Source organism: Manis javanica, chromosome 3 (assembly GCF_040802235.1).
Source record: "Manis javanica isolate MJ-LG chromosome 3, MJ_LKY, whole genome shotgun sequence".
In the NCBI taxonomy this organism is placed as follows: Eukaryota; Metazoa; Chordata; class Mammalia; order Pholidota; family Manidae; genus Manis; species Manis javanica.
The window spans coordinates 153,450,028-153,470,136 of NC_133158.1; the positions used below are offsets into that span (position 1 = coordinate 153,450,028).

Consider the following 20,109-nt stretch of genomic DNA (forward strand, 5'->3'; position numbering starts at 1 on the left):
CATAACAGGTTTGAAAAAAAATGAACTTGCAGAAATGAAAAATACAGCTGACATTAAAAACTTAAAAGATGAGAGTTAAATGCAGTTAAGACCCAACCAAAGATAAAACTAAAAATTGGCTGTTAATACAGCAATGATGACAACAACAGCAATAATAATAATGGTTTGTGGAGTTTCAAAAAAACAGTGTAGAATAAAAATGCCTGATAAAATAGTTCATGAAATGGGAAGAAGGCTAAATGCAGTTAGAGTGTTGTAAAGTACCTGGTTTGGGAGAAGGCAAATACATGAATTGAGTTCAGATTTTGATAAATTAAGTTTTCTTGCTGAAATTTCTAGGGTAGCCAGAAAAATAATAGAAGCAGTAAGAATAACTTCCAAGCTAGTAGAGATAGAATAAAAGAATAGAGTGATTTGTTGCCCCACCAAAGACAAGAAAGGATAAGGGAAAAGAAAAACACCTAACAAGTAACAAAATGAAAACATCAAGGAATGTCAGTAATTACATATAAGTAAAATAAATACTCTGGTTAATAGACAAAGACTGTCAGATTACTTTTTTTTTTTTTTCACCAGCAAAAAGAATTTATTCAGGAATAGCAGTTGAATTACAATTTGGGATATGCAAACTATGGCAAACTATGGGCAAGTCTGGAGAATAAAGGAGAGGAGCATTCTTTTATAGAAAAAAGGGGGAGCTGGGAGTGGTGTTTTTCAACAAAAGTCCAGTTCACTGGAAGAAACTGGGAATTTGAAATGTAGAGGCTTCTTGTTGGCTGGGTTGTGAAAGTTTCTCATTGGCTGGGCTGTTGATGGGCCAGGAGGAATTCTTCCTTCCTTCTACTGGGATAGTAAGGTAAGCTTCCTCCTGCCTGTGAATGCAAAGTAAGCTGCTCCAGGTGTCTGTGTGAGAGCTCCCCCTTCAGGGCTTCCTGACTCTTTTTCTTTCTATTAAGGTATAGTTGATATACAATCTTATGCTCACATTTCACATGAGCAACATTCTGATTACTACATTACCCCTATTATCAAGTCCCCACCACATGCCCCATTACAGTCACTGTCCATCAGCATAGTAAGATGCTATAGAGTCACTACTTGTCTTCTCTGTGCTATACTTCCTTCACCATGCCCCTCCTATATTATGAGTGCTAATCATAATGCCCTTAATCCCATTATCCCTCCCTTCCCACCCACTCTGCCCAGTCCCTTTCCCTTTGGTAACTGTTAGTCCATTCTTGGGTTCTATGAGTCTGCTACTGTTCTGTTCCTTCAGTTTCTGCTTTGTTGTCATACTCGACAGATGAGTGAAATCATTTGGTACTTATCTTTTTCCACCTGGCTTATTTCACTGAGCATAATACCCTCTAGCTCCATCCATTTTGTTGCATATGGTAGGATTTGTTTTCTTCTTATGGCTGAGTAATATTCCATTGTGCATATGTACCACAACTTCTTTATCCATTCATCTATTAGTGGACACTTAGGTTGCTTCCATATCTTGGCTATTGTAAATAGTGCTGCAAGGAACATAGGGGTGCATATGTCTTTTTGAATCTGTGATCCTGTTTTCTTAGGGTTAATTCCTAGGAGTGGAATTCCTGGGTCAAATGGTATTTCTATTTTGAGTTTTTTGAGAAACCTCGATACTGCTTTCCACAATGGTTGAACTAATTTACATTCCCACCAGCAGTGTAGGAGGGTTCCCCTTTCTCCACATCCTTGTCAACATTTGTTGTTGTTTGTCTTTTGGATGTTGGCCATCCTAACTGGTGGGAGGTGATGTCTCATTGTGGTTTTAATTTGCATTTCTCTGATGGTTGGTAATGTGGAGCATCTTTTCATATGCTTGTTGGCCATTTGAATTTCTTCTTTGGAGAAGTGTCTGTTCAGATCCTCTGCCCATTTTTTAATCGTGTTATTTACTTTTTGGTGTTAAGACACATGAGCTCTTTATATATTTTGGATGTCAAGCCATTATCGGATCTGTCATTTATGAATGTATTCTCCCATACTGTAGGATGCCTTTGTGTTCTGCTGCTGGTTCTGTCCTTTGCTGTGCAGAAGCTTTTTAGCTTGATGAAGTCACATTTGTTCATTTTTGCTTTTGTTTCCCTTGCCCAAGGAGATATGTTCATGAAAAAGTTGCTCATGTTTGTATTCAAGAGATTTTTGTCTATGTTTTCTTCTAAGAGTTTTATAGTTTCATAACTTACATTCAGGTCCTTCATCCATTTTGAGTTTACTTTTGTGTATGGAGTCAGACAGTAATCCAGTCCCATTCTCTTACACGTAGTTGTCCAGTTTTGCCAACACCAGCTGTTGAAGAGGCTGTCATTTCCTCATTATATGTCCATGGCTCCTATTTCATATATTAATTGGCCGTATATATGTGGGCTTATATCTGAGCTCTGTATTCTGTTCCGTTGATCTATGGTTCTGTTCTTGTGCAGTACCAAATTTTCTTGATTACTGTTGCTTGTAGTAGAGCTTGAAGTTGGGGAGTGTTATCCCCCCAGCTTTATTCTTCCTTCTCAGAATTGCTTTGACTATTCAGTATCTTTTGTGGTCCCATATGAATTTTAGAACTATTTATTCCAGTTCATTGAAGAATGCTGTTGGTATTTCAGTAGGGATTGCATTGAATCTGTAGATTGCTTTAGGCAGAATGGCCATTTTGACAATATTAATTCTTCCTACCCAAAAGAATGGGATGAATTTTCATCTATTAGTGTCCTCTTTAATTTCTCTTAAGAGTGTGTTGTAGTTTTCAGGGCATACGTCCTTCACTTCCTTGATTAGGTTTATTCCTAGGTGTTTTATACTTTTTGATGCAATTGTGAATGAACTGTTTTCCTGGTTTCTCTTTCTGCTAGTTCATCATTAGTGTATAGGAATGTAACAGATTTCGGTGCATTAATTTTGTATCCTGCAACTTTACTGAATTCAGATATTAGTTCTAGTAGTTTTGGAGTGGATTCTTTAGGGATTTTTGATATATCATGTCATCTTTTTGACTATATCATGTCATCTGCAAACAGTGCCAGTTTGACTTCTTCCTTACCAACCTGGATGCCTTTTCTTTGTTTTGTCTGATTGCCATGGCTAGGACCTCCAGTACTATGTTGAATTAAAAGTGGAGAGAGTGGGCATCCCTGTCTTGTTCCCGATCTTAGGTGAAAAACTTTCAGCTTCTCACTGTTAAGTATTATGTTGGCTATGGGTTTTCATATATGGCTTTTATTATGTTGAGATATTTGCCCTCTATACCCATTTTGTTAAGAGTTTTTTTCATGAATGGATGTTGAGTTTTGTTGAATGCTTTTTCAGCATCTATGGAGATGATCATGTGGTTTTTGTCCTTCCTTTTGTTGATGTGGTAGATGATGTTGATGGATTTTTGAATGCTGTATCATCCTTGCATTGCTGAGATGCATCCCACTTGATCATGGTGTAAGATCCTCTGGATGTATTTTTGAATCCAGTTTGCTCATATTTTGTTGGTATTTTTGTATCTTTGTTCATCAGGGATACTGGTCTGTAATTTTCTTTTTTTGTGGGATCTTTGCCTGGTTTTGGTATTAGAGTGATGCTGGCTTCATAGAATGAGTTTGGAAGTATTCCCTCCTCTTCTATTTTTTGGAAAACTTTAAGGAGAATGGGTATTATGTCTTCTCTAAATGTCTGATAAAATTCAGCAGTGAATCTATCTGGTCCAGGAGTTTTGTTCTTGGGTAGTTTTTTGATGACTGATTCAATTTCATTACTGGTAGTTGGTCTGTTTAGATTTTCTGTTTCTTCCTTAGTCAGTCTTGGAAGGTTGTATTTTTCTAGAAACTTTTCCATTTCTTCTATGTTATCCAGTTTGTTAGCATATAGATTTTCATAGTATTCTCTAATAATTCTTTGTATTTCTATGGTGTCCGTCGTGATTTTTCCTTTCTCATTTCTGATTCTGTTTATGTGTGTAGATTCTCTTTTTCTCTTAATAAGTCTGGCTAGGGGTTTACCTATTTTGTTTGTTTTCTCAAAGAACTAGCTCTTGATTTAATTTTTCTGTATTGTTTTATTCTTCTCAATTTTATTTATTTCTTCTGTGATCTTTATTATGTCCCTCCTTCTGCTGACTTTGGGCTTCATGTGTTCTTCTTTTTCCAGTTTCAATAATTTTGAATTTAGACTGTTCATTTGGGATTGTTCTTCCTTCTTTAAATAGGCCTGAATTGCATATACTTTCCTCTTAGAACCGCCTTTGTTGTGGCCCACAGAAGTTGGGGTGTTGAGCTATTGTTCTTATTTGTCTCCATATATTGCTTGATCTCTGTTTTAATTTGTCATTGACCCATTGATTATTTAGGAGCATGTTGTTAAGCCTCCATGTGTTTGTGAGCCTATTTTTTTCTTTGTACAATTTATTTCTAGTTTCATACCTTTTGACCTGAGAAGTTGGTTGGTACAATTTCAATATTTTTTAATTTTCTGAGTCTCTTTTTGTGGCCTAGTATGTGGTCTATTCTGGAAAATGTTCCATGTGCACTTGAGAAGAATGTGTATCCTGCTGCTTTTGGGCGTAGAGTTCTGGAGATGTCTGTTAGGTCCGTCTGTTCTAATGTGTTGTTCAGTGCCTCTGTGTCCTTACTTATTTTCTGCCTGGTTGATCTGTTCTTTGGAGTGAGTGGTGTGTTGAAGTCTCCTAAAATGAATGCATTGCATTCTATTTCCCCTTTTAATTCTGTTAGTATTTGTTTCACATATGCAGGTGCCTCTGTGTTGGGTACATAGATATTTATAATGGTTATATCCTCTTGTTGGACTGACCCCTTTATCATTATGTAATGTCCTTCTTTGTCTATTGTGGCTTTCTTTGTTTTGAAGTCTATTTTGTCTGATACAAGTACTGCAACACCTGCTTTTTTCTCCCTATTGTTTGCACAATATATCTTTTTCCATCCCTTCACTTATAGTCTGTGTATGTCTTTGGGTTTGAAGTGAGTCTCTTGTAGGTGGCATATAGATTGGTCTTGCTTTTTTATCCATTCTGTAACTCTATGTCTTTTGATTGTTGCATTCAGTCCATGTATATTTAGGGTGATTTTCAATAGGTATGTACTTACTTGTTGCCATTGCAGGCTTTGGATTTGTGGTTACTAAAGGTTTAAGGGCAGCTTCTTTTCTTTTTTGCAGTCTACCTTAACTCACTTATTACACTATTATAAACAGAGTCTGAAAATTCTTTTTTCTCTCCCTTCTTTTTATTCCTCCTCCACTCTTTATATGTTAGGTGTCACATTATGTACTCTTTGTGTATTCCTTGACTGACTTAGTGGGTAGCTGATTTAATTTTGCATTTGTGTAGTATTTAGTTGGTCTACTTTTGCTGTGGTTTTTTTTCCCTCTGGTGACAGCTATTTAGCCTTAAGCACACGTCCATCTAGAGCAGTCCCTTTAAAATACACTGTAGAGACCCTTCAGCATTTTATTAAAAATGATAATAATAATAATAACAATAATGGAGAAATGTGGGAATCACATATAAATCAAGTATAAAAATCAAACGAATATTCATATTTGACCTGATTGTTTATAGTTCATAATGCATGATCAAAACTGAAAGTTTCTGTGATGACTGCCCTTGCACTGTTCACCATGTAAGAACTTATTCACTATGTAAGAATTTGTTCACCATGTAGGAACTCGTTCGTTATGCTTCAGAAGATTGGAGACTGTTGAGAATTAGGCTTGGGGTTGATTAATGATTGTGCATTGAGTCCCCTATACAGAATTTTACTGTTGTTAACAACCATTTGATCAATAAATATGAGAGATGCCCTCTCAAAAAAAAAATACACGGTAGAGATGGTTTGTGGGAGGTAAATTCCCTCAGCTTTTGCTTATCTGGGAATTGTTTGATCCCTCCTTCAGATTTAAATGATAATCTCGTTGAATAAAGTATTCTTGGTTTAAGGCCCTTCTGTTTCATTGCACTGAATATATCATACCACTCCCTTCTGGCCTGTAAGGTTTCTGCTGAGAAGTCTGATGATAGCCTGATGGGTTTTCCTTTGTAGGTGATCTTTTTTCTCTCTCTGGATGCTTTTAATACTCTGTCCTTGTCTTTGATCTGTGCCATTTAAATTATTGTATGACTTGGTATTGTCCTCCTTGGGTCCCTTGTGTTGGGACATCTGTGGACTTCTATGGCCTGAGAGATTATTTCCTTCCCCAGATTGGGGAAGTTTTCAGCAAGTATTTCTTCAAAGATACTTTCTATCCCTTTTTCTCTCTTCTTCTTCTTCTGGTACCCCTATAATGTAAATATTGTTTCATTTGGATTGGTCACACAGTTCTCTTAATATTCTTTCATTCCTAAAGATCCTTTTTTCTCTCTCTGTCTCAGCTTCTCTGTATTTCTGTTCTTTAATTTCTATTCCATTTACTTTCTCCTCTATCTCATCTCTTCTGCTTTTAAATCCCACCATTGTTTGTTTCATTTCAATTATCTGCCTCCTGAATTTGTCCCTTAGCTCTTGAATATTTTTCTGTAGCTCCATTAGCATGTTTATGACTTTTATTTTGAATTCTTTTTGAGGAAGATTGGTTATTTCAGTCTCACCAAGCCCTCTTTCTGGTGTTTGAGGGATTTGGGGTTGAAAAAGGTTCTTCTGCCTTTTCATAGTCCTGGAGCAATGGGAGTGGTCACAGGCAAAAGACACAGGTGTCAGCTGGGAGGACAATGTCCCTTCCTACTTGCCAGCCACAGTCAGTGCCTGTCTCCACTGTCTGTGCCAGTTAATTGCATTCAGGGAGCAGCCTCTGGGTTAATCCCCTAAGCTGCCATGGGTGGTGTGGCCTTCAGGATTGTTTAGGGCAATGGTGGGGGTCACTGGCAAGTGGCATAGGTGTTTGCAGGGAGGCCAAAGTCCTTTCATGCTTCCTGGTCACTGTGCCTCTCTCTGCTCTCTGGGCCAGTTAGCTGCTTGCAAGGAGAAGCCTCTGCATTAAGCTGTATAGTTGCTGTAGGCAGGGCTGTCCTATGGCTGGTTTGCAGCTATGGTGGGGACAGTGGGTTTGTGCACAGGTGCTGGTGGGTAAGAAGGAGCAGCAGGTTGCTTATCATGGTGAGGGGCCTCAGGGCTGCATTGCCAACCAGGGAGATAGAGTGCCTGAAGCTCCTAAAAGTTCCCAACCTGCTGGGCTGAGTGTGTCAGGACAATTTTGTCCACCTGTTCCTTCTCCTAAACCCTTGCCCCTTTAGCAGCCTTATGACTCTTGAGAAGTCTTTTAAAGCTCCTGCTTTTCTTTTGTCCCAGGGCAGCCAGTCATGGGAACCTGTTCTCAGTCTTAGTCTCTGACTTTGGTTTTCAGCCCCTCTAATCTCCAGATCACCATGCAGAGTAGGTCTGTGCTCCCAGGGTAGATTTCTAGGGCTGGGTATTAGCGGTCCTGTGCTTCCACTCCCTCCCCGTTTTGATTCTCTTCCTCCCATGGGTGAGCTGGGGCAGGGAGAGTGCTCAGTTCCTGCTGGGTCATGGCTTTTCACTTTATCCTTTTCTGTGAGATGATGACTTCTCCAAGATGTAGACTGGCTGGTATACTCTTAGTTCTGGTCACTCTTTTAGGAATAGTTGTATTTGCTGTATTTTCAAAATATATGTGGTTTTGGGAGGAAATTTCCATCATCCTATTCATGCCATCATCTTTTCTCCTCTCAGATTACCTTTTTAAAGGAATAATTCCAACCATACATTGTTTACAAGAGACACATCAAAAATATAAGGATACAAAAATATTAAATATAAATAATAAAAGTACTATAATATAAAAATACTAAAGACATTACTAGAGGTAAAGAGGATCACTTCATAATGATAAGTTTTAATCCACCAGGAAGCTATAACATCACAAAACAATTTCCCACATTAACATAAACTCAAAATATAAAGCAAAATTTCAAAGTAAAAGGAAAAATTTGAAACTCCATAATCAAAATGGGATACTTTACCTTACCTTCCTCAAAAATTGAGAGGACTATTGGGAAAACTGGACAGCTACATGCAATAGAAAACTGGATTACTGTCTAACTCCATATACAAAGTGACTCAAAATGGTTTGAGGACCTAAATATAAGACATGAAACCATAAAACTCTTAGAAGAAAATATAGGCAAAGTTCTATTGAACATAAGCCTGAGGAATTTCTTCCTGGACACAACTCCTTGGGCAAGGAAAACAAAAAATGCACAAGTGGTACTATATCAAACTAAAAACCTTCTGTACAGCAAAGTACATAATCAGCAGAACAAAAAGGCAACCTAAGGTATGGAAGAATATATTCATAAACAATTTATCAGATGAGGAGTTAACCTCCAAAATATATAAAGAGTTCACACCTCAACACCAAAAAAACCCCAAATAACCCAATTTAAAAATGGGCAGAGGACCTGAATAGACATTTTTCCAAAGAAGAAATACAGTCTGCTAACAGGCATGAAAAGAGGCTCCACGTCACTAATCATCAGTGAAATGCAAATCAAAACCATATGAGATATCACCTCACACCAGAATGGGCACTATCCCAAAGACAAGAAATAACAAGTGTTGGTGAGGATGTGGAGAAATGGGAACCCTCCTACACTGTTAGTGGGAATGTAAATTGGTGCAGCCACTGTGAATGCAGTATGGAAGTTCTTCAAAAAACTAAAAATAGAAATACCATATGACTAGTAACTCACACCTAGGAATTTACCCAAAGAAAACAGAATCCCTGACTCGAAAGGTTATATGCAGCCCTATGTTTTTTGCCACATTATTTACAATAGCCAAGATATGGAAGCAACCTAAGTGTCCATCAATAGATGAATGGATAAAGAAGATGTGGTATATATATGCAATGGAATATTATTCATCCATAAAGAAGAAAGAAATCCTGCCATTTGTGACAACATGGATAGACCTAGAGGATATTAGGCTCAATGAAATAAGCCAGACTGAGAAAGACAAATACCATGTGATTTCACTTACTTGTGGAATCTAAAAACAAAGCAAAACAGATTGAACGAAACAGCAGTAGACTCACAGACACTGAGAAGTGATTACTGGTTACCATGGGGGAGGGGTGGGGATAGGTGGGTGGGGAGGGTGAGGGGAGCAAAGCGGCACAAAAATTCTCAGTCATAATATAAGTTGGTCACAGGGATGGCAGTACGATATGGAGAATATAGCCAGTGGTCCTATAACATCTTCCTATGCTGACATATATTAACTGCACTAGTGAGAATGAGGATTTAGTAATATGGGTAACTGGTTGAACCACTGTGCTGTATACTTGAAACCAATCTAAGATTGTATATAAACTAGACATCAGTAAAAATAATTAAGAGGACCATTAGACAATAGTAATAGTAATACTAATACAATAGAATAGTTGAACAACCTGTTGAACAACAAATTTGACCCGATGTTCATGGGTTGGAAGATTAAATATTTTAAAGATGACATTCTTTTCTAACAGGATTGTATATTTATGTGTGTTGGGGGAAGGGAAGTCTTGACAAATTGATTCTAAAATTTACATGGAAATATGAAGAGCCTAGAATAGCCAATACATTTTTGAAGGAGGCTGAGAGAGAGGGGACTGTGCTCTACCAGATATAAAAAGCTATTACAGAATATAGTAAGACAGTGTAGTGTTGGGGCAAGATAAACAGAGAAATCCATGATACAGAATGCACACTCTTGCATACATAAACTCTGACTTATGACAGCAGTGGCCCTGCACAATAACGGAGAAAGGAACATCTTTTCAATACATAATGCTGGAAGAACCAGATATCCATACTTTTTTAAAGAAATTGGAACCCCTACCACACATCATATGTAAAAATCAACTCCAAGTGGATTAAAGACCTAAATGTGCAATGCAAAACTACAAAGATTTCTTTAATATATAGGAGAATAGCTTTATTACCTCAGGCTGGGGGAAGATTTATTATCTGATGAAAAAAGCAGTATCCATAAAGAATTTGATAAATTAAAGTTGAAATGGTGAAAGGCAAGTGAAGGGAGAAATATTTGCAGCACAAATGATATACAAAGAACTTGAATCCTAAACATATAAAGAATTTCTGTAAATCGCCATGAAAAAAAAATCTACCTAACAAAAAAATGGGTCAAACTCGGACACTTCTCAAAGAAGAAAAATCAAATGGTTAATAAACATGAAAATGTGCTCAACCTCATTAGTGTAACCTGAGGAAAATTAAAAGGAAAATGTTTATATTTTAGGAAAGGAAAGTTAAAGCTACAATTAGAGATCAGTACCTACCTAGACATTGGCAATAATAATAATAAAGTCTGGAGTTTTAAAAAGTTAAGCGGGAGTTTAAAGTATTGAATGTTGTGAAGGATATAGAGCAATAGTCACTGTTATTTGCCTTTAGTGGGATGTAAATTGGTACAATTTGGAAATCACTTTGGCATTATCTAGTAAAGGGGAAGGCAGGCATATCTTGGGATTCAGCAAATTCTGCCTCTAGGTATAATATCTCAGCGGAACTGGGTACCAGCATACATACATAAAAATGTTTAAATAGTTTATCATAGCCCCAGACTGGAAACAACCCAAATAACCATTAACAATAGAATAGAATGGGTAGGTAAACAGTGATAAATTCATACAATGGAATATACACAAAAAAAAGTTATTGGACAACAGCTACACACTGGGATGTGTATATATCTCACAAATATAATGTTAATAGAAAGAAACAAAATACAAAAACTACATAATTATGATTCCATTTATGTAAAATTCAAAATGGGAAAAGTTAAACTGTATTGTTTATAAATTTAAAAGGGCAGAGCAATGACTATGAAGTCAGACTAGTGGTTATGTCTAGGAAGGAAGGATACTGACTTTGTGCCAGATACACAGGGGGCTTCTAAGTCAGCAGCATCGTTCTATTTCTTGACCTGGATGGTGATAACATGGGTATTCACTTTATAATTATTCATTAACAGAATACCATGTTTTAACACTTAACTCAATGTATTTTGTAAGTTTTAAATATGAAAAACTATATTATCTTCCAAAAGAAATAGCAACCATTGCATGAAATTTTCGATTAATTATTCAGCTCTATACCCATTTGATTACAATTCAAGATCCAGAATAAATAGAATTAAATGGAATCTTTATTATAAAGCCTTGTTGGGTATAAATTCATCTATTATTTCATATAAAATAGTTAAACGTGGAGCTTTAATCCAGAATATCTCCCTTTATTTCTCTCTTCATCTGCTCGCACTCCACTAAGTATCTTGCTCAAGCAACCTCATGAGCCATCATGAAGAGACACCAGATGCTACAGCACAAGCTGGAGTTCAAAGGCAATTTATTGAAGAATAATTCACATACAGTGAATTTCTTTATTTCTCTCTTCATCTGCTCGCACTCCACTAAGTATCTTGCCCAAGCAACCTCATGAGCCATCATGAAGAGACACCAGATGCTACAGCACAAGCTGGAGTTCAAAGGCAATTTTTGAAGAATAATTCACATACAGTGAAATCCACCTTTCTTAGATGTACAGCTCCATGACTATTGACAGTAACCACCACAACAATCAATATTTCAAAGATTTCCATTGTGCTAGGGCTGGTTTTTATCTTGTTTTGTTTCTATAGCAATATGTGAATAAAGTAAAAACTGACCAACCAACCAACCACAAGCTCCTTCAAACAGGCACCTTTTATCAGAGGGCTGCTGCGAAGGCTATTATCAAGTTAGCTGCAAGAGTTAGGGCTGATCTTTACTGATTCCCAAGGATTGTTCCTTGCTACTGATGCAAGGCCAAAAATGTAAAGTAAGAAATGGTTTGTATCACTGCCTAACAAACAGAGATGTCTGTTGTTGTCATACTTAATGCGTTGTATCGGAAACAATTAACAGTTCAGTATCCTTTTATTGCCTGTGACTTATAGACGGTGAGGAATGAGCTTTCAGAGAGGTACTACAAACATGGCAGCAAGTTTCTGACGTCATTTCCAGATGGGACAATGCAAATATTGTATCCTTTCTTTAAACAAGTTATTTTTATTGGCTTTATTTCTTTACAGAGAGAGAAAATATATAAAAATACATAAACAGAAAAATAGATATTATCCTCAAATGCTACTACCCAGGGAAAAGCTGTTACCTTCTTTTTATAAATCTTTCCTTTTTCCTATGAGCAAATATATAATTCTTTAAAAATCAATTCTTCTAGTTACTAGTATTTTATAACTCACCCCTTTACATAATATGCAATAAATACATACAGAGATATATCACCATTTTATAACCTCATGGTATTTCACTGTAGGGGTGAACTATACTTCATTTAACCTATATCCTAGTATTGAACAAAGGCAGTTGAATTTTTTGCAATTACATACAACAGCAAAATGAAGAGCTTTGTGCATTTTTTGTTGCATCTTACCACTTATTTCCCTGAGTTAAATACCAGGAGGTAGAAATTCTGGGTAAGAGATTATGGATATGTTAAAGTTTTGATAGAGTTTTGCCCCCCAGAAAATGTGTACCAATTTACACATCCTCGAGCAGCATGTTATTTTTTAATAGAAAAATTCAATATCCATTTTATGGAACACTAAGTTATTGATCGCTTGAACTGTCAGTGATCTGTGATTCTAGTGATCTGACACAGTATCAAAAGTTATTACTCAAGGAAAGTAAAAAACAAACAGAACTATGAAATAACTAGGTCTTTTTTGGTCACCTGAGGACTCACTTTGTGGGAAAAAGTCATTTTTAGTCATAGTTTTCTAAATACTTAGTCAACCCTCAATAGTCAACCAGAAATATGACTTTCATGGCATAAGAAATATGTTTTATGTTTTAGTGCCTATGAGAAAGAGTGTAGGTTTTGATTATATCAATAAATTTTAAGTAACATTCCTAACTTTTATTATTAGTTATCATTTCATGCCCTGCCTTTAATTCTTCTTAACTTTCTTGAAGGCCATGGCTGATTTTCAAAATGATTCAGAATCAGTCTTGTGTATACTTCATCTCTGGATTTCTGGCCAGCTTAGATAGGACTGAATAGTAAAAGTAAATTATTGTGTTTTTTTTTTTGTGGAGCCTAAAAACAAAGCAAAACAGATTGAACAAAACAGCAGTAGACTCACAGACACTGAGAAGTGATTACTGGTTACCATGGGGGAGGGGTGGGGATAGGTGGGTGGGGAGGGTGAGGGGAGCAAAGCGGCACAAAAATTCTCAGTCATAATATAAGTTGGTCACAGGGATGGCAGTACGATATGGAGAATATAGCCAGTGGTCCTATAACATCTTCCTATGCTGACATATATTAACTGCACTAGTGAGAATGAGGATTTAGTAATATGGGTAACTGGTTGAACCACTGTGCTGTATACTTGAAACCAATTGTATATAATCTAAGATTGTATATAAACTAGACATCAGTAAAAATAATTAAGAGGACCATTAGACAATAATAATAGTAATAATAATACACTAGAATAGTTGAACAACCTATTGAACAACAAATTTGATGCATACATTTTTGATGCTATTATAAATGGAATTTTTAAAAATTTCATTCTCAGAATGTGAAATTCACTGCTACTATATAAAATGCAATTTATTTTTATGTATTAATCTTGTAGCCTATAACCATGCTGAACTCATTTGTTAATTCTAATATGTTGTTTTGTGGATTCCTTAGGATTTTCTATATACAAGTGTATGTCCTCAGCAAATAGAGCTGGTTTTATTTCTTCCATTACCAATCTGGATGTCTTTCATTTCTTTTTCTTCATAAAATTTCTCTAGAACATCCAGTGCAATGTTGAATAGAAGTGAGGAGAGTGGACAATTTGTTTAGTTCCTCATCTCAGGAAGAATACACTTAGTCTTTTATCATTAAGTCTGACATTAGTTGTGGGTTTTTGTTAAACTATCAGGTTGAGGAGATTCCCTTATATTCCTTGTTCATTGAGTTATTTATCATGAAAAGGTATTGGACTTTGCCAAATGTTTTTTCTGTGCCTATTGAGAAGGTCATGTGTTTTTTGCTCTTTATTATATCAATATAGTATATTTCATTAATTGATTTTCAGATGTTAAACCAATCTTGCATTCCTGGGATAAACTGCACTTTGTCATGATACATAATTCTTTTTATATATTTTATCTTCCATTTGTGTTTCATAAGTATATTTTGGTCCACACAAAGAGCTAAAATCCTTTTGTAATTAGAGCACCTCCTATCCTCAGAACTTTATAGTTTCATAGGGCTCTCTCTTAAATTGAATTTATTCCCAGAATGGTCAAGGACTATTAGAACAATTCAGTGACCTTATCTGATCCCAGCTACCCATCTGGAAACCTAGCCATCATCCGAGTGCCCAACAAAATAAGTGGTTTCACCTGTATAGTCCAAGGAGACATACCCACTAATCCTGCAATCCTGGCAGTGCTAGATTCTTCAGGCAGAAGTTCCTGCTATCATCCCAATGGAAATGTCTGGTAGGCTTCTAGGTTCCTCCTGCTGTCATTTGTTTTTTTGGGTTTTGCAAAATTTTATTTCTCCTTTTTTCCCCCCAATGTTATTGAGATATAATTGACAGGTAATATTGTGTAAGTTAAAGGTATACAACATTGAGAATTACATATTGCAAAATTATTACCACCATAGCATTAGCTTTCCCCTGAATCATGTCACTGATCTTTTATCCTTTCAGATATACCCTGCTCTCCTGTGTTTCTTCTTGTCCAGACTAAACCTCCCTGCTCCTTCATCCTTCCCAGCACATAATTTTTCAGACCCCCTTTATCATCCTGGTTTCATCCTTGGGATCCATTTTAGTTTATCAGTAGGTATTGAATTGGACCCAGTATTCCAGATTAGCATAGCATTCAGTGTTAGCAGTCCTCAGGTGACCTGAGGTTTCCCACCATTCATATGCTATTGGCTAGCTTATAGTGCTACTCATGTTGGTTAGCAAGTGGCAGGGCCATTTTCAAGATTGAAGTCTAATGTTATTGTTTATGGTTTTAATTTCCTTTCTGCCCAGGGTATACATCAATATCTTGGGAGGTCAATATTCAGATCAAGCTGGCAACAGAGTAAGAGCTTGGAATTGGTCAAGTTCCATCAGTTCCTCACCCTTTGCTTCATTTAAACCTATTTTTCTGGCTCTGAACCATTACATTGGAGTTCGCATCTTAGAACAAGACAAGATTTCAATCACTTTTCTAGCAATGGGCCAACAGGCAAGAATCAGTGTCGGAAGCAAAGTGAAGGTAGGTATATTTTTAAAAAGAGTTTAAAACATTTAGAATAGTAAGAGTAAAATAACTTTCATTAGTGTTATTACTAATACATTATACTTGTGTATAATCTACTGTCCACTAAGAATTTTGGAATTCAATGAAAAAACACAAAGTGAAAATTTCATAAGGAATGAAGGCAGCATTATCAATTGTTTTTTCCTCCTCAGAAATTCTTTTTAGTTCAGACTTAGATCCAAGAGACCTTTCCTAAATGTTTACTCTGTGACTGAGTAGAGCTGATTTGGGGAGCTGGTTTTAGGATTTTGTATTGGGCTTGTTTTTCTCCAAGTTATAATAGAAAGCCCAGGGCTGAGTCAGGAGATGTGGGTTCTAACCATGTTCAAGACCAAGCATAAGCCCCGTCTCTGTGGAGGCTGTTCCCAAACCCCCGACTCCTTCACCAGGTCAGGGTCAGTGACATCCTTCTCTTCGTTGTCCACGTACTCAGCCCTATTCCTGTGCTCGCCAAACCATGCTCCCTTCCTTGCCCACATGGCTGCCTTTTCTACTGGATGCTGAGCTCCTGAAGGACAGAATCTCGACCTTACTGATTCTTCTATCGTGTCCAGTGTATGCTCTCAGAGACTGGCACTGCCACACATGGTTGAGAAGATGGACTTCAGGTTACAGAGATGTAGTTTTGACTACAACTCTGCTACTTAGCTAAGTGGGTGGACTTAAACTTCAGTTCCTTCATCTATAAAGTGGGGATAATAATTCCTACCTTATAGAAGCTGTGAAGGTTCAGTGAGAATGCCAAGTACCTAGCGTGGTGCTTGGCACCAAGTACTCAGTGAATGATAGCTCAGCACAGATGTAGGGTTTGTCAGTTATGTCTCAATAAAGCTGAAACATATATATAGATATAAAGAAACATATAAATAGAGATCTATGTGTATCTATATACATATATAGCATATATAACGTGTCACTTTGAACAAGTCTCTTAAACTCTGAGGACCTTCATGTCATCTATTATTAAAGGAAGAGATCACTCCAAACTTCAAAGGTGTCTTCAACTTCTAAAATGGCTATACTTTTAAGTGGATATATGACCTCAATATTCAGCACAAGCAGGAATATTTTACAAACACCAGCAAAAGGGAGGCTTCAGATTCCACCACCATAGAGTGAGGGTTTACAATGTGCTAAGCACCATTAAGCTATGTTCAGTTTGTTTAGGCTCTGGACAAGTTTCTTTCTTGGTTAGAAGTTTATGATATAGCCTCCTTTTGGTACATTCCATTCATGGTAAATGCATTCTTACCAAAAATGTGAAAAACACTCTTTCCTTGTCCCCTTTCCCTCCTTAAAAATGATTTTAATCAGAAAAAGTCTTTTGACGCAAAATAACTTTATGTTAAAAGTTTTTACTTTTCTCATTGTCCTTATGATTACCCCCTTTTTAAAATTACATAAGTGATATGTGAATACATTCTCATATTTAAAGATTCAAATGATATAAAAATATAAGAGTACATGAACACTGAGAAGTAACTAGCGGTTACCATGGGGGAGGGGTTAGAGTGGGTGAGTCGGGAGGTTGAGGGGGGTAAAGGGCATAATAATTCACAACCATTAATATAAGTTGGTCACAGGGATAGTAGTACAGCATGGAGAATACAGCCAATGAGTCTGTAATATCTTCCTGTGTCAACAAGTAGTAACTGTACTAGTGGGGGTGAGGATTTAATAATATGGGTAACTGCTGAATAATATGGGTAACACAGTGGTGTTATATACTTGAAATCAATATAAGGTTGTATATCAACACTTCAATTTAAAAAAATAGAGTAAAAAATGAGATGCCCCTTCATCCTTTCTTCTACTCTAACTCCCTTCCCAAAGGTAATCACCACCCAAAATTTGGTGTGTATTTTTTTTCTATGTATTTACAAATTATTTACATACATCTTCCTTTTTAAAAATAAAAGTTGGATCATACTTTACTGATCGTATTGTTAAGTGGAAAACAAACAGAATGCCCTAAGTATTAGAGGTTTTTCCACGTCTGTATTTTATTTTTAATTGCTGTAAAATATTCCATTTGTCCCATCATAACTCATGCTACATCTAATGACCTCTCAGGAGCACTGGACATGGTTGCTCACTTCCTCCTCCTGGAAGCATTTCTTCCCTTGTTACCAGGACAGTACTCTCCCTTGGTTTTCCTTCCACCTCAGGGGCTATTCCTTCTCATTTTTCTTTACTGATTTTCTTCATCTCCTCGTTTTCTAAATATGGAGAGGCTCCAAGACTTGTTCTTGGGCTCATCTTTTCTCTAAACTCACTTCCTAGGTGATCTCATTCAGAGTCTCCTGCCCTTAAATTCTATCTACATGCAGATAATCCTTTAATTTTATCTCCAGGTGGATCTCCCATAACTCTATAAACTTGCAAATCTCCAATTCCAAGCCTACATCTCCATTTGAGTGTTTAAGAGAACATTAAAAACTTACCATAGCAAAATTATATTAAAAAAGCTTGCTCCATCTCAGAAAATGGCAACTGCATTCTTTCAGTTGCCCAGGCTGAAAACCCGGGAGTAGTTCTCCTCCTCTCTGTTTCACAGCCCCACATCTTTATCTGCAAGTCCTATAAATGCTAACCCTTCTCACATCCTCTAATACTAACACTCAGATCTGCCTCCTGTACCTAATCCATCTGTTTCAATTATTACAGTGCCTCCTGATGAGCCTCCATGCCTCTGGTCTTCCCAATGTCTATTCTAACCAAAGAGTTGGAGTGACTGGTTTTCCCAAAGTCTATTCTAACCAAAGAGTTGGAGTGATACTTTAAAAACATAAGTATGGTCAAACTATACAGTGGCTTCTAATCTTACTTGGACTAAAAGCCAAGGTCCTACAAAAAAGCCTGCAATACTGTACATGATCTGGGCTTCCTTCCATTCCCTATGCAGTACTCTCTCCTTACTTGTGCTGCTCCAGCCACACTGGCATTTTGTTGTTCCTAGATAATAGCAGGCATGTTCCTGCCACAGGGCTTTTGCACTTGCTATCCCCTCAACCTAAAATGATCCTCCCCCATTTAACATGTAGCTGCTGCCTCCCTTCCTTCATTTCTGCTCACAGAGTCCTTTCCTGACCACTTGTATTGAAACTAGCAGCATTCCATCCACCCTCCCCGGCACTCTGAGCCCCTTTGGCCATAGGCCACAAGTTTATTATGTAGTGCTCTCATTTTCCTTCACTTCCAAAGAGTTTGTGATTTCTATTTTGATTTCTTTACCTCAATAGTTACTGAACTTTCAAAGAGAGTTTTAAAATTTACTATCCTTTTCTTGTTAATTTCCAAATGGTCAAGTAAATATGGCTTGCATTTTTTCCTGTTTAAAATGTACTGGTATTATTACACAATTTCTCTATCCCATAAACATTTGACCACCCCACCACCAAAAGTATATTGTTGGCACAGAATTGTATATATCTAATTGTTCTATTCACACTTCTCCCTATAACTGTTTTTAGTTTGTTCGATTATTTCTGAGAAATGCATGAAAGTGTCCCAATGTGATTGTGTAGATGTCCATTTTTCCTACTACTTCTATCAGGTTTTGCTTTATATATCTTGAAACTCTGTGGTTAGGAAATTAAAGATGTTGATTCTCTTCTTGGTAAATTGTACCTTTCACCCTGTGACAGCTCCATCTTCCACTTCAAATATTTGCTCTTTGGCTGTGCCCATTATGTAAGAAATTTGTTTTTATTTTGACAAAAAATTTTCAATATTGCCAATGTGTATTATTCCCAGTTTCCCTATTACTCATCTTTGCCTTTAGTGCTATTCCATGTTAAATTACTACACCTGCTTTCTTGTACTTAGCATTCACTTGTTACATCTTTTTCAACCTTCGATTTTCACCCTTTTTATGTAGTTTTGGGTTAGATGTGTCTCTTAAAAACAAATATATAAATGGGTTTTGTTGCTTTCCTCAACCTGACAGACTAATCTTACATACATGATATTTTAATGGCTACTCTAAAATTGTGAACATATCTTTTTTCTATATGTACAGAATTAACTCCAAGCCCTTTAGTTATTTCTTCTCCTCAACAATAATTCTCTCAAATCCCTCAGAAAATATTAACTATATATATTTTCAAGTCTTCCTTAGGTTACCAATTCTGTTTCCTTGAGTGCCTGTATCTCTGATAGGTAAATCTGGTGCCTATCCTTCATGGCCTCAAATATGCAGTGATTCTTGGTTGTGTGTTCATTTTCATATTTGAGAATCCCCGTTTTCCTGCATGTTCAGCTTACTGAAGTTTGCCCCCATGGAGATGTGCTGCGGAGGGGCAGAAGGCCAGTCCCAGGGCCGGGTTTCCAGCCCCAATACACGGGCATCACGGCTCAGCACAGAGGGGAGAGAAAGGGGTTGCCTCCAACTGATCTTCCTAATATTTAACCTCAGGGCCCCTCTTGCTGCTCGTTTCCATTGACTTTGAACTCAGAATGTGTTGTCCGGAGTTAGTGGTCTCATTGGGTCATTATCTCTCTGTGGGTATTGGTCCCACCTGCTTTTTGATTTTCAGGAATTCCTTAAGATTATTCCTGCTGATGAAAATCTTCCCTATTTCCTAGAACCATTACTGATTTACTCTCCAAAAGAGTTTTCTGTCATTTTATGGGGTTTAGGATTGAAAGGAGGTTGAAAATGCTGATCCATTCTTCGTTATTCATCCGTCACATATCCCACCCTCCCTCCTTCCCTTCCTACCTTCCTTTCAA

At 36.9% G+C, this 20,109-nt stretch overlaps 2 protein-coding genes across 2 annotated transcripts in view; one reads left to right on the forward strand and one right to left on the reverse strand.

Annotated features, from left to right (window-relative positions):
* The window catches only part of ERICH6 (glutamate rich 6), a 44,671-nt gene that overhangs the window by 15,165 nt on the left and 9,397 nt on the right, over positions 1-20,109 (forward strand). Inside the window, exons 11-13 of the mRNA XM_073232216.1 lie at positions 11,982-12,067; positions 14,398-14,553; positions 15,102-15,330. Coding sequence (XP_073088317.1) covers positions 11,982-12,067; positions 14,398-14,553; positions 15,102-15,330 — 471 coding nt within the window. The remainder of the gene's footprint in view (positions 1-11,981; positions 12,068-14,397; positions 14,554-15,101; positions 15,331-20,109) is intronic.
* The window catches only part of SELENOT (selenoprotein T), a 77,134-nt gene that overhangs the window by 7,049 nt on the left and 49,976 nt on the right, over positions 1-20,109 (reverse strand). The window lies entirely within an intron of this gene.